At 38.8% G+C, this 14,631-nt stretch overlaps 1 protein-coding gene across 1 annotated transcript in view; it reads right to left on the minus strand.

Moving 5' to 3' along the window:
• MFSD14A (major facilitator superfamily domain containing 14A) overlaps positions 1-14,631 on the minus strand; it is a 41,548-nt gene that overhangs the window by 6,747 nt on the left and 20,170 nt on the right. Inside the window, exons 4-8 of the mRNA XM_045547449.1 lie at positions 14,144-14,271; positions 11,223-11,337; positions 7,745-7,963; positions 7,389-7,502; positions 6,598-6,669 (exon numbers count right to left, since the gene is read on the minus strand). Coding sequence (XP_045403405.1) covers positions 6,598-6,669; positions 7,389-7,502; positions 7,745-7,963; positions 11,223-11,337; positions 14,144-14,271 — 648 coding nt within the window. The remainder of the gene's footprint in view (positions 1-6,597; positions 6,670-7,388; positions 7,503-7,744; positions 7,964-11,222; positions 11,338-14,143; positions 14,272-14,631) is intronic.

Raw genomic sequence — 14,631 nt, forward strand, 5'->3', positions numbered from 1 at the left:
CACAAGGCCTGGCTCCCTTGCAGAATTACACACCTCAGCAACCACGGCCACAGAAGAGAACTCACCCAAAGCCAGCAGTTAACCAAACAAAACTTCAACTGAAAGAAACATTTGATCATCTTTTCACTATAAAACCAGTATTTTCCACTCTGACAAGTATGCTAAAGATTTTCAATTTTTATTGCCCCCAGTCAAATGCAATCTGTATGACCTTGTTACTTCCTTCTAAGGTGGTAAATAACCTTACGCATGGTTTATGGGTCGGCTGGTGGCCAATATTATAAAAATAACCAAAAGATTAGAAATGATTAGGATTTTAGTATCTCTTGATTTTATTTGTAGAATGTATCAAAGACTGGTTTCAATTAATTATGAAAAACCAAACTATGAGTATACCCAAAGCTCTGTGGCATCATCAAATTGTCTGGAAAGGACAAGGAACTATATGCAAAGTTAAATAACTCTTGGGAAACTACTTTCAAGAATGTCCCCAAATGCAGCAGTTTCATCTAAAAAGCTGTGATTCCTTTTATGGCTCTAGGAACTAATGGGGCAGAAAACATTTGTTCTCATCATTCATTGCTAAATGCAACCTAAGAGGAAGGAGTGCTGTTAAAAAATAGAGATTTCACCTATGACGAAATACCTGCCGCTTCAGCCATGAGACAAGGAAGTGAAGAACACTGACCAGCAAGCCCAGCTCAGTGGGAAGAGGATGAAGTGGCCAGCTGTGTACCCCGGAGCATGCACTCTTTCACTAATGCAGTCTAAGGAAGCTGATGCTTCTCAAGCATAGATCATGGATATACTAAAAAATGCTTGTAAGATGCAGTCAACTCATAGCCCTTCATGCGGCTCAGCTAGCCAGTAAGTATTTACTTATAAAAATTGGTATCTTTCCATTTGTGGGAAGCTATTCTCAAAGAATAAATCCCAATTCAATAAAAAAGGCTCAGAGAGAGCACATTACTGGCCCCATTTCCATTTTATAGATGTGGTAACTGGAAAAAAATGGTGAATATATTTTCTTAAGGCCATGAGAGGAGTCATTAAAATTGGAAACAATTCAGAAATACCAATCCCCCCTGCCTGGGGTAATGTGCTATATACAGAATCACTGCAGCAGGCCTACTGCTGTGTGAACCTCCCCTCACATCCTATCATCTTGTGACCCCAAGCCACAAGGACACTGATACTTACCACATGACATTCTACCTGGGGACACAGATTTTCTTCTCGAGGGCAGGGACCTTTCTCTTATTCACCTTTGTATCCCCAGCACCTACTAAGTTCTTAATAACTTTATAGAAAGCATGTATGAGTTTTAATGTCACAATATTCTCAACTCAGTAATAACGGAATAAATTACTTAATACAGTGTACTAGACAGAAAAAAAATTGGCTTCCCTTAATTTAATATAACTCTCATTTTGAAGATGAAAGGACTGAGTCCCAAAGGTTAAATGACTTAGCCAAGATGACATAGCTGATTAACAGTTAACGCTGATATCAGCTTGGTCAGTCTGTCAACAAATATTTGCCAAGTTCCTAATAAGTTCAACTCTTATATTGTAGGTCTGAGGACACATTGGTGAAAAAGTCAAAGTACCAGTCAGCACACAGACTGCATTCTAGTGGAGGAAAGATGGATATGAGCATGCTTATTTAACAAGTAGGATACTTCCAAGTTGTAGCTGCTATGATGAAAATAAAATAGGGTAGTGTGACAGATATGCTGCTTGAACCAGGATCCAGGGAAACCCTTTTTTTCTTTTTTTGAGACAGGGTCTTGCTCTTTCCCAGGCTAGAGTGCAGAGGTGTCATCATAGCTCACTGCAACCTCAAACTCCTGGGCTTGAGCGATTCTCCTGTCTCAGCCTACTGAGTACCTGGGACTACAGGCGTGTGCCACCATGCCTGGCTAATTGTTTAATTTTTCATAGTGAGCCTCTCACAGTGAGGCTGGGTCTCACTGTGTTGCTCAGGGTGCTCTCAAACTTGTGGACTGCCTCAGCCGCCCAAAGTGCTGAAATTACGGGCATAGGCTACCATGCCTGGTCAGAAAGTAAGTTTAAACAGAAAAGAGATGAGATTAAATTTCCATTTTATAAAAATTAACTCTGCCAAGTGAAGAATGAACTGTAAGAAGGCAAGAATGGAAGCAGAGACACCAGATGAAGGCTACTGCCATGGCTTAGACTGGATTCCTAGTAATGAAGAGCATAAAAAATGCTCTGATTCAAGATATATTTTGGAGATAGAGGTGACAGATAGACTGGATATGGGCTAAGGAGAAAGAAAGGAATCATGAATATCGAGATTTCTGGCCCACATAACCACAAGGTGGTGATGCCACCAAATGAGATCAAGAGCACAGGCAGGGGGAGTGGGGTAGGGAAAGGCAGATTTTAGTTCCGGCCATGTTAAGGCTGAAATGTCCAGCCTGTGTGTCAAACAGGAGCCCAGGAATTGGCCTGGAGGCACGCAGAGGACTAGATATGAGAATACAGAGGGAAAAAATGTGTGGAACTAACTATATCCACGTCCTCTTATAAATATATATTTAGTGAAAGTGTTAGGAACTCACCTATCAGTAGTGAGGCCTGTGGGAAACCACACCAAAGGCCCCACAGGGGACAGCTACTTGGCTCCCACTGGAACGTGGGTCCCTCCAGTGTTACCAGATCTAATCATTCTGGGGGAGAAGCTATCCATAATTTCACATAACACCTCCTAATTTTTAAATCCCTACTATTAATAAGGTTTTAAAAACACTGGAAAAAAACCAATGACCTTTAATTTTGCACCTGCTGGGTTACAGGCAGTGCAGGGTGCCAGGGTGACAGAGATGAATATGATACAATCCTGACCTTGAAATTTATTCAGAAGTCCACTAGAGCTCACAAACTACTGAGGTAAAAATATCAGAAATAAACAGAGGTAAAATCTATACTACAGTGGATTCTGTACAATCATAGAGGTATGGGAACTCAGAAAATGATTACTTAGGGTAGAGGAAGAGGAGACAGAAAATATTGCAGGAACAAAGGCACATGGGTAAGAAAATAAACAAACAGAGGCTCAAATGATAAATGGAGAGCTATGAGCAGCTTTGTGCTGCTGGGGAAGAGGGACAAAGACACTGGTCTTTCAGTGGCAGGAGAGGTCAACAAGGGACAAGTCATTCTCAATTGTATATCTCTGCATAAATGAGAATATAAGATCATTCTCCTACCTTTGGGGCTATATATGTGGTATCTTAGTAGTTCACATACAACATAAAAATGTAATATCAATTTTTACATGCAGAGTATACACTCCTATTCACCTGTTTTTGAAGTCCAACTAATTTTTTCACTGTTCTTAATATGATTTTCCATCTCAAGAACTGTGCTTCTAGGTGGGCATGAAAAGCTAAATGGTCACTTACAGACCTTATCCCTAGTGGGCTGTGTGGCTGTTTAAATCTATGCGGTGTCAACAATGCTGGCTAGAGTGCTGCTTGCTCCTTGCCAGTCTTACTGCCTTCAGGACTCTGCTCCTGCGGTGATCTTTCCAATATAAATCCAACTACACCCCTCTCCTTTATTTATATGTCTGCTTTACCAGATTCTGTGCTCTCAGAGACTGGTTTTCACCTTACATCCTTGTGCCAGGTGCCATCTGATGAACAGAGGAAAAAATCCCTCTAAAGCACCTCCAACTCATCACTTAGTCTGCAGTATTACTGCTCAAATTTATTAGGTGCCTACAGTTCCCATAATCAGTTAAATATGAAACAGAACTTAAGACCTTACAGCTATCAATCTTTTAAGTGCCATTAAATGTTAGCCTGTTCTCTTCACCTAAATCTTAAACAAAATATTAGCAAATCTAATCTCAGCAGTATATGGAAAAGAAAACTAAGACCAGGTTGGATTTAATCCTAGAATTGCAAGGTGAGGTTAACCTTTTTTTTTTTTTCTTGATACAGAATCTCACTCTATTGTCCTGGGTAGGACAAAATGTAATATCAATTTTTACATGCAGAGTATACACTCCTATTCACCTGTTTTTGAAGTCCAACTAATTTTTTCACTGTTCTTAATATGATTTTCCATCTCTAGAACTGTGCTTCTAGGTAGGCATGAAAAGCTAAATGGTCACTTACAGACCTTATCATAGCTCACTGCAACCTCAAACTCCTGGGCTCAAGCCATACTCCTGCCTCAGCTTCCCAAGTTGCTGGGATTACAGTCACATGCCACACTGCCCGGCCAATTTTTCTATTTTTAGTAGAGACAAGGTCTCACTGTTTCTCAGGATGGTCTCAAACTCCTGAGCTCAAGCAATCCTTCTGCCTTGGTCTCCCAGAGTGCTAGGGTTACAGGTGTGAGCCGGCCTCAGGTTAACCTTCAGTAATTCATCAAGTTCTACACTTACTACTTGTACATTTTCCTTTGTATTTTACTTCAAAAAGGTGCATTTTTTAAAAAAATCATTTTTATATATAGGCCACAATATATTTTCCTACGAAGTTGAAGAGCATTTATCTGATGGCTAGGAATAAATATTTAAATATAGTTTTTCCAGATCAAGGATTTTCAGAATAAAGCTGAAGTTAGAAATAGTACTAATAGGCAATGCCATGTATATGTATGTGTGGGGACATAGGGGAGGTATATTATATTATAGGATTTAAATTTAAACTTGAAGTTTATCAGTAAACCCACCAAAAATTCACAAATGATGAGATCTGCAGAAGGCATCCTACCCAAGAGATGGTGAACCATCCAAGAATCCAATTAAAAAGACCCTATCTTCCATTTTCTTAAAAGTAGAATAAAACAATGAAAGTTGCAATCTAGTAGATTGATCTAAGGTGAGAAAAAGTGTTAGAGTAGATCATTTTCAGAGACTCTAGAAAAAGCAAAGCCAAATAGCAAGAAAGTAGTGAAATGGAGAAAGACCCTGTGTGAGAGAATTATGGTCACTGGAGAAAAATAGTATTTTACTGTGTAAAATAGATAGTTTGGAGGCCAGGATGAAGAAAATCGCCTAAGAAAATCCAAATCCCTCTGCTGATTAATATCTTATTCATCAAACAACCATTTACCAACTGGCCTTCCAAGATACATACTTTCAAGTCATTCTTCTGCTCAAAACCCTCCAATGGCTTCCTATCTTACTCAAGTCTTATAATGACCTACAAGGCCCCACTTGATCTGGTCCCTCACTACTTCTTGGACTTCACTTCCTAACACTCTCCCCTTGTTCACTCCACTAGAGCCATACTGGCTCCCTTCCTATTCTTACACACACCAGGTACAGTCTCCTTGGGGTTTATTTCTGTTCCCAATGCTTATAATTCTCTTTGTCCAGATATTTCCACAGCTTGTTCCTCACACCTTTGGGTCTCTGCTCAAATGTCACCTTGTGTCAAGCAAGGCCTTCCCCCCAACCCGTAACACTCTGCCACCAGTTACTCTCTATATCCCCTTTCCCCTTTTTCTCTGTAGTTCTCATTATACCTGATATATTTATACTGACTTATTTATTTTCTGTCTTATCCCACTAGAATGTAAATGCTACAACAGCAGGAATTTAGTTAAGTTCACTGCTATATCCCCAGTGCCTGACACATGGTAGGTATTCAATAAATATTTGTTTTTTGTTTTTTTTTTTGAGACAGAGTCTCGCTTTGTTGCCCTGGCTAGAATGAGTGCTGTGGTGTCAGCCTAGCTCACAGCAACCTCAAACTCCTGGGCTTAAACAATCCTATTGCCTCAGCCTCCCGAGTAGCTGGGACTCAGGCATGTGCCACCATGCCCGGCTAATTTTTTTCTATATATATTTTAGTTGGCCAGAAAATTTATTTCTATTTTTAGTAGACACGGGGTCTCGCTGTTGCTCAGGCTGGTCTCGAATTCCTGACCTCGAGCGATCCACCCGCCTCGGCCTCCCAGAGTGCTAGGATTACAGGTGTGAGCCACCGCGCCCGGCCTCTTTTTTTTTTTTTTTTTGAGACAGTCTTTCTCTGTTGCCCTGGGTAGAGTGCAGTGGTGTCATCATAGCTCACAGCGACCTCAAACTCCTGGGCTCAAGTGATCCTCCTGCCTCAGCCTCCCAAGTAGCTGGGACTACAGGCACACCCCACTATGCCTGGCTAATTTTTCTATTTTTAATAGAGACAGGAGTCTCACTCTTGCTCATGCTGGTCTCAAACTCCTGAACTTGAGCGATCCACCTGCCTCGGCCTCCCAGAGTGCTAGGATTACAGGCGTGAGCCACTGCGCCCGGCCAAATATTTGTTGAATGAGTGAACCAACAGTAGAACAAGGACTAACACAACAGACGTAAGATTTGTGACTTCATACCAGTGTATACTCTAGTGCACAATGATAAACTGGCTTTTTGGTTTATACATCATATATTGATTAATATATGTTAGTCCCAAAAATACTAGCTACAGTAACAAAACTCACGTTTCTGAACCTACAAACCTCAAACTCCTGACTTTGGCGACTCCACCAAGTTACCATTCATTACTCTATGAGGCCCATTTCAATGGCCACCCAGGGTCACCCTCTATGACATCATTCTAAACAAAAAACTCACCTGTGCAATAATGGAAAGAATGCCAAGGACTGCTATAAATGCCGCAACACTTTCTGGTGAAAATTTCATTATCTAGAAGGTTTCCAGAAAAAGTAACATTAATGAATAAAAATGTGTAACAAATAGCATACTAATGCAACCATTTATATATTAACATTAAATGGGCCAGAAAAAATAAATGTAACTCACTTATAAACAACGCATTCTTTAGGGAAATATAACACGTCTTAACATACTAAAAATACCTACTTATACATGGTAGGTCCCTTGATTTGGATATACTAAATTGGAGACAGCTATCAAGCACTCAGAATCATTTTACAAATAATATTGCAGCATTTTGTGTTTTTTACAGGTATTGATAAAGGCTTGATCTCTACCTAGTAAGATTAATGTAAATGAGGAAAAACACCCTTTTTTTATTTTGGTCTCATTTTGGCCAGCTGCTCTACTTACATATGCTCTAAATCACAAAGAAACTGTTTGGAGCAGGTGAATTGATTAAATCATCCCATCACCTCTATAAGCAACAGATAAACTCACCATCTATGTTGATGGGAAAAACTCCATCTTTCTGTCTGAGCTAATAATCTGAATATACAAAATACCCCCATAAGAAATGCATAAGGAACATCAGCCACACCAAACAGGAAGTTAAGTCTAATGGACTGTTTATAAAATGGTATTCATTTTTAAAGGTCTGTACTGTCATAGCTCTCTCAAGATTAAATATTTTTATTATGGCACTAAACAATGAAAGTCAAGTCTACCTTGGTAGAATAGGATTTTACCTGTCTGAGGTATAAAAAAAAGCTGGAATATTGGCCTGCCTCCGGTAGGTACGAGAGAAACACCGTGATGCAGATTAGCAGCACTATGGAATCTTGGCCCACTTTTTTTAAGGACTAGAACAAGAAAAAGACCGATATAAGGTTTTACATCAAAAACACTTAAGAATATTCCTTTTGATAGCACACACAAAGATAACTAGTTGCCTTTTTTAGCTTATTTCATTCTCCCCAAACTATTCTGAAAAGTATTTCAAAATGTTAAAAAAAATCCTTCAAGATGTTTTCCCAAAGAAACATCCATAATAAAATATTAATGCTGCACTGAATCACAAGAAAAGGAAAAAGTGTAAACTTACTGCAAAGGGGTCAGCCTGCTCCCAGGAAATGGGAGCTCCCCACGATGCTGGCCGCATCTTCTCAGGCAATGACTCTGGCACAGCCACAAGGATAAAACAAATATCTAGCAAAGCTATTGCTGTAGCTAAGACCACCACTAAGCTGTCCCCATACACTCGTCCAAGGTAAGCTCCAATTGCAGGACTGGTGACTAAACTTGCAGCAAATGTTGCTGAAACCTGCAATGAACGAAGGATAGAAAGAAATCAGTCAAGATGCCTTTTTACTTCAACACCACGTAACTCCTTTCATCATCTTGACTTATGTGAGACCTTCTGTTGCACTCTCCCTTTCCTCCTCCTACCTATGCCACTTTTCTTACACTCTCTCCTTTTGCAGGAAAACAAAAGAATTCAATTCTTGCCTTTAAAAAATGTAATAGCCTCTCAGGACAGTGACTTCAAACTTTCTTTTAAGCCCTGGAGCCCTTTATTCAAATAAATCCTATTGGCAAATTCAATGGTAAAACAGATTTTAAAAAAGGAAAAAAAACTGTTTTAAATGAGGAAGGGTTGGGGGGCTGGGCATTGTCTAAATGCTCCCTCCCTGACTGCCAGTCATACGAATCCTGAGAGCACCTCCACAAACTTAGTGCTCCCTGTGAAAGGAATCTAAAATCCACTGCTCTAAGGAAATCCAATTTCATTGTGACTTTTTTCCAATATTAAAATTAAAGTTAAATGAACATTTATCTTGATATGTATTTAGGGCTAGCTGAAATAAAGCTTAAAAACTTTGAGATTTCTCTTCTCATCAATAATAGTGTTAAGCCCTGGCACAAACTGAACTTGGTAATCTTTTTAGGTGGCAGGGTTAGGAAGAATGACGTCACACATACCAGGCTTTGAGAACATCTCTCAAACTCTGAGGAAGTCTATTCAAGGCTAGTGAAGATGGAGATTAAAGTAGAAAGAACACAAGTAGAGAAAACCTCTTAACCTCAGACATACCCGGCCTACTGGACGAATGGCCTGCAAATTAGCAGATGTGACAGCAGATAATACTTGATAGAAACCACCCTCACAGTCAGGCACAGTGTGTAGTCCCAGCTACTCAGGAGGCTGAGATGGGAGGATCACAGGGGTCCAGGAGTTCAAGTCCAGTAAAGGTTAATTAGGAATTAATGTTGGAACTTTATTCTGTTCCTGTGCCATTTTTGACTTTTGGATGGAGAGTTTAATCTTCACAGCAGTGCTTATTTGCAGCTGTTTATTGCTCAAGATAAGCAATTCAACCTTCAAAGGTCAATTAGTTGAACAAATACATAAAATTCTAGTAATTTCAATCATCTAGCTATCAATCTAAATATCCATCAACTGGTGAATGAATAAACAAACTGTAGTTTATACCACACAATGGAATATACCACACAGAAATAAAAAGAAACAAATTGTTGTTGTTTTTTTGTTTTTGCTTTTTTTTTTTTTTTTTTTTGAGACAGAGTCTCGCTCTGTTGCCCGGACTAGAGTGCCGCAGCATCAGCCTAGCTCACAGCAACCTCAAACTCCTGGGCTCAAGTGATCCTTCTGCCTCAGCCTCCCAGGTAGCTGAGACTACAGGCATGTACCACCATGCCTGGCTAATTTTTTCTATATATATATTTTTTTAGCTGTCCAAATCATTTCTATTTTTTTTAGTAGAGACAGGGTCTCACTCTTGCTCAGGCTGGTCTCGAACTCCTGACCTCGAGTGATCCTCCCGCCTCGGCCTCCCAGAGTGCTAGGATTACAGGCGTGAGCCATCTCGCCCGGCCCAAATTGTTGATATATAGTATCAACATGGATAAATCCGAAAATATTATGCTAAGTTAAAGAAGCCAGACACAAAAGACTACATTTTATATTATCTGATTTATATGAAATTTCTAGAAAAGGCAAAACCACAGAGACAGAAAGTACACTGTTCACTGCCTGGGGTCAGAGGTAAAATGGAGATAGATGGCAAATGGGCATAAGGGAACTCTTTGGGCTGAGAGAAATGTTCTAAAACTGGATTGTGGTGGAATTTGTTACAGCAGCCTTTGCTGTGGTCTCAGAGGGACCTGGGTCTCAGCAGGAGACCTGGAGCTCTGGCACTTGTGTAGGGAAAGGGACAATGGTTCTCACTGTGAGTGTCAGTGAGTTATCTGAGGGCATTCACAGAGACCACATTTGCACAGCAGTGAGCAAAGGTCAGAGGATAGGTGTTTAACGCCATTTCCCTTCCTAATTCTCCCCACCTAGTGGTCATTTCTTTCTGGTTATAAAGAGGACCACAAAGATCATTTCCCCTCTTTGATTTGCATCCATATTATTTCTAGAAGATTTAAGTGGTCACTTGCCACAATATGCGTTTAATATATAAAGTCTCCAGGCTGAAAATTGTTAATTTCAAAGCTTTGGCTAGGGCAAATTAAATTACTTCAGTCGGACCCCCCCCCATTTGGATTATGGTGATAACACAACTGTATAAATTTATGAAAATTCACTGAATTATATACATAAAATGGATCAATTTTATGGTATGTAACTATACCTTAATAAAGCTGTTTAAAAAACTCCTATTACAAGCCTCATATCATTTAAGTTTCAAGTTTAAAACTGTAATCATTAGTTCTTTTTTACAAGTTTGTCCCTATAGGTATTCCCCTTACCCCAAAACTTCCTAATTCCATGATTCTTTGTTATAGTGTCCTTTGAATCAGAGCTCAGTCCCTTGTAAAACTAAGATTCAGCCTGACAATATTTGGTCCTTATTTATTAAAAGGTGCTTGTCCCATATTTACTGAAACTCATCACTGTCCTACTTCTGGCTAAGAATGATATGTGTATTATTGTGCCTATAGTAGCGATTCTATTGCTAGATTTGACAGATGATAGATTGTACCACCATTATTTAGTTTATTTACTAAAATAGTGTTCAGGGGTTGGCAAACTATTGCCTGTGGCCTAAATCTAGCTAAGAATGGTCCTTACATTTTTAAAGAGTTATAAACACATGTACACATACAAAAACAAAAGAATCAGACAGAGACTCTATGGTCTACAAAGCTACAGAAAAGGTTAACTGATCCTCAAGCCAGATGTAATCCTGTTGTAGTTTAGATCAAGCATTGAATAGGGGTAGTAATTTTTTAATTCATGTCATATTAATATTAAATAATTCATAATTTTAGGATTCTGTTACAAAGGGCTCTAATGAGGTAAAATATCCAACTGTAATTTCAATTCTGACATGTGACATAAATACTTCATGAGTGGAAAGTATCAGAACTTACATGCCTTTGTATGTAAAATGAAAAAAATTTTAAATGTAATCTAATGGAGATTTTATTACAAAATATATTTTGTACAAAAAATACATCTTGTATGTAAAGGTCTGCACTCCTTATAATAAAATATACTTTAAGAACAAGTTATTTTTCAGCAGATATAAAAGGTATAGAATAAATACTCGTACCAATCCATATGCCATGCTTCTTTCATGCTCCTGGGTTATATCTGCTACATATGCAAATACCACAGAGAAGGTCACTGCAAAAACCCCAGAAACAGAGATGACAGCAAAGTACCACCTAGGAATGAAAAATAATCAACAAGAAATGGTTAGAATAATGTACTGTTACTTTAACTTTCCTTCATTTTATTTATTTATTTTTGAGACAGGGCCTCACTCTGTCACCCAGGCTAAAGTACAGTGGTGTCACCATAACTCACAGCAACCTCAAACTCTTGGGTTCAAGTGATCCTCCCACCTCAGTCTCCTGAGTAGGTGGGACTACAAGCGCATGCCACAACACCCAGCTAATTTTTCTATTTTGAGTAGAGACGGGGGTCTCACTCTTGCTCAGGCTGGTCTTGAATTCCTAACCTCCAGCAATCCTCCCACCTCGGCCTCCCAGAGTGCTAGGATTATAGGCATGAGCCACTGTGCCAGGCACATTTTTATTAAATATAAGTTAATTAGATTAAGAATAGCTTACTAGGATAGTTCAAGAATTAACTCTTCTATAAATCATAAGCCACAGATATTATGAAAACACAGGGCTAAAGAAGTGGCCCTTCAATAGTAACTCAGCTACTATACAGGAATAATTAGATAATGTATTCAGATAAATCTTTCACCCAACTGTTTAACTGTTAAGTGGCTTTGTTGTTGTTTCTACTAAAAATAGCAACAAACTAAATTCTATTATAATTCATCCATTACTATTTTCTACCACCATATTACACAAAAAACAAAATCTAGTAAACAAAACTGAGGAACAAGTTTTTTCCTATTTATTTTGAGCCTATACATAGAAACTAGATGTTTTCCATAGTTATCTTTAGCTCTTCAAATGTTGGCAAAACAACTGGGCCGGGTGAGGTAGCTCACACCTTGTAAGCCTAGCACTCTGGGAGGCCGAGGCAGGAGAATAGCTTGAGGTCAGGAGTTCGAGACCAGCCTGAGCAAGAGCGAGACCCCTGTCTCTACTAAAAATAGAAAGAAATTAACTGGACAACTAAAAATATATAGAAAAAATTAGCCGGGCATGGTGGCGCACGCCTGTAGTCCCAGCTACTCGGGAGGCTGAGGCATAAGGATCACTTGAGCCCAGGAGTTTGAGGTTGCTGTGAGCTAGGCTGATGCTGTGGCACTCTAGCCCGGGCAACAGAGCGAGACTCTGTCTCCAAAAAAACAAAAAAAACCCCAAAAAACACAACTGACTTCTTCACACAGAAGAAACCTGTATGTCAGTGTTCAGTATTCATAAAATTGAGAAGAGGCAGTTACCATAAAGACTGAACAAAAGATATTTTAAAAAGCAAACTATAACTATAATTTTGCTATAGATGATTCTAAAATATCTAGCTGGGAATAAGAAGTTTCTATTATAATGTTGATATTTAGTTTTTTAAAATCATTTGTAATCTAATGAACTTTCAAAATATCATTCCACCAGGACTTTATTTTTCTAACACACTGTTTTCCACAGCAAATTCTTTGTTCATTCCCTAGATTCTTCTGGTAAGATTTCATTTCCATGAGTAGTCTTCATCAAGTCTTTAGAGTTGTATCTAACCTACAAGAGGAAGATCCTGCCCCATATATACCCTTGAGCTTTTCTAGATAACACCATGGAATTATAGCCCATGCATGATGTAACAGAGTTAACCCACATTAATACTCAGTGGAGTAGAAAGAACATTACTCAGAGAATAAATCTACAACCAAATTGGGCTCTATTACTTTGGGATAATCCATTTCTTTTTGTGAGCTTTCCCTTCTTATCTTCCCTGTGGGAAAAAAAAAAAATCCTGATTTTAATCAGAGTGGCTTTGAGCTTAGCATCTTCCTACTAGGAGCAGCATAAGCCTGAAATCTGACCAAAAAGATACAAGCAGAGATTATATGGGAATTCTGTAAACCTTCCTTAAAAGAAGGTGGTGTGCTTTTTCTTAGCCACTCTTTCCACCTTGCTGCCTGAAGCACAAGTAGCCATCCTGGACTACTTGTGAGGGCTGAGGGGAGCAGAGCAGCAAGACCGAAACAGCCTAGTCCACTGGAACTGCCATACCAGCTCTGGACTGCTCAATTCCAGACTCCTTTTTCATATGGAAAGAGAAATAAACTCTCTTGATGTTTTCTTTCTGGCTTTAGTGATATACAGCAAAGCCTATTCCTAATTAATACAGATAATGATAAACTTTGTGTGGGGGGGGTTTTTTTTTTTTTTTGAGAGAGTCTTGCTCTGTTGTTGTCCAGGCTAGAGTGAGTGCCGTGGCGTCAGCCTAGCTCACAGCAACCTCAAAATCCTGAGCTTAAGAGATCCTCCTGCCTCAGTCTCCCGAGTAGCTGGGACTACAGGCATGCGCCACCATGCCCGGCTAATTTTTTCTAATTTATTTTTAGTTGGCCAGATAATTTATTTCTATTTTAGTAGAGACAGTGTCTCGCTCTTGCTCAGGCTGGTCTCGAACTCCTGACCTCGAGCGATCCACCCGCCTCGGCCTCCCAGAGTGCTAGGAATACAGGCGTGAGCCACCGCGCCCGGCCTGTGTGTGTTTTTAACATTCTACTTAAGAAAAAATGTTAGCAATCCTATCCAATCCCTAAAATATTGTTTTGAAATTTGGGTTGTAGAATCCAAAAACAGATTAGACAGTAGTCTAGATGCTTCCAATAGCAGCATCTAGTTCTAAAACCTTTATAAACTATTACTTAGCTACTTTAATTTTAGGGGCCTTCCTATCTGTGTCAAAGAATAAATGTGTTAGAAAAATAAAATAAAAACTTATATAGATAAGCTGGCCAAGAAAATTGAATGAAATAAAGGAATTAAGAAAGCAATAACAGAAATTGGTAATTTAGTTGCTATAATATGAATAGGCACATACCATGGGCTGATCTTCATTAAAGGAATTGGGGCACATGTGAAAAATACTGTTAGCAGCAAGAAGGATTTTCGGCCCCAAACATCTGAAAGAGCACCAATAAGTGGGGCACTGAGGAATGACAACAAACCCTAAAAAAATATAAAGGAAAAAAAAAATTTATACTATATATTCATGAACCAAAATAAATCATTTTACTACCATAGAAGAATTTTAAACAAGTTTCTTTCTAAAATAAATATATCACTAAACATCAGATAAATAACTTATTTCTAATCTATATATAATTTTAAAATACCCCCAGTAGTCTAGAATCATCTGCAGGGGTCTGGCTGGGTATTAAATGTGAAATGCTCTCATGAATTCTCAATCACAATAACTCCACAATAGCAATTCCAGAAAGATTATATGCTAATTATCTATTTTTATATCCATAGGTTAATTATCTGTTCATAAAATTTGTTGGTCAAATTAGATCAAGAGTAAAGAAT

The sequence above is a fragment of the Lemur catta genome, chromosome 3 (assembly GCF_020740605.2).
Source record: "Lemur catta isolate mLemCat1 chromosome 3, mLemCat1.pri, whole genome shotgun sequence".
Classification (NCBI taxonomy): domain Eukaryota; kingdom Metazoa; phylum Chordata; class Mammalia; order Primates; family Lemuridae; genus Lemur; species Lemur catta.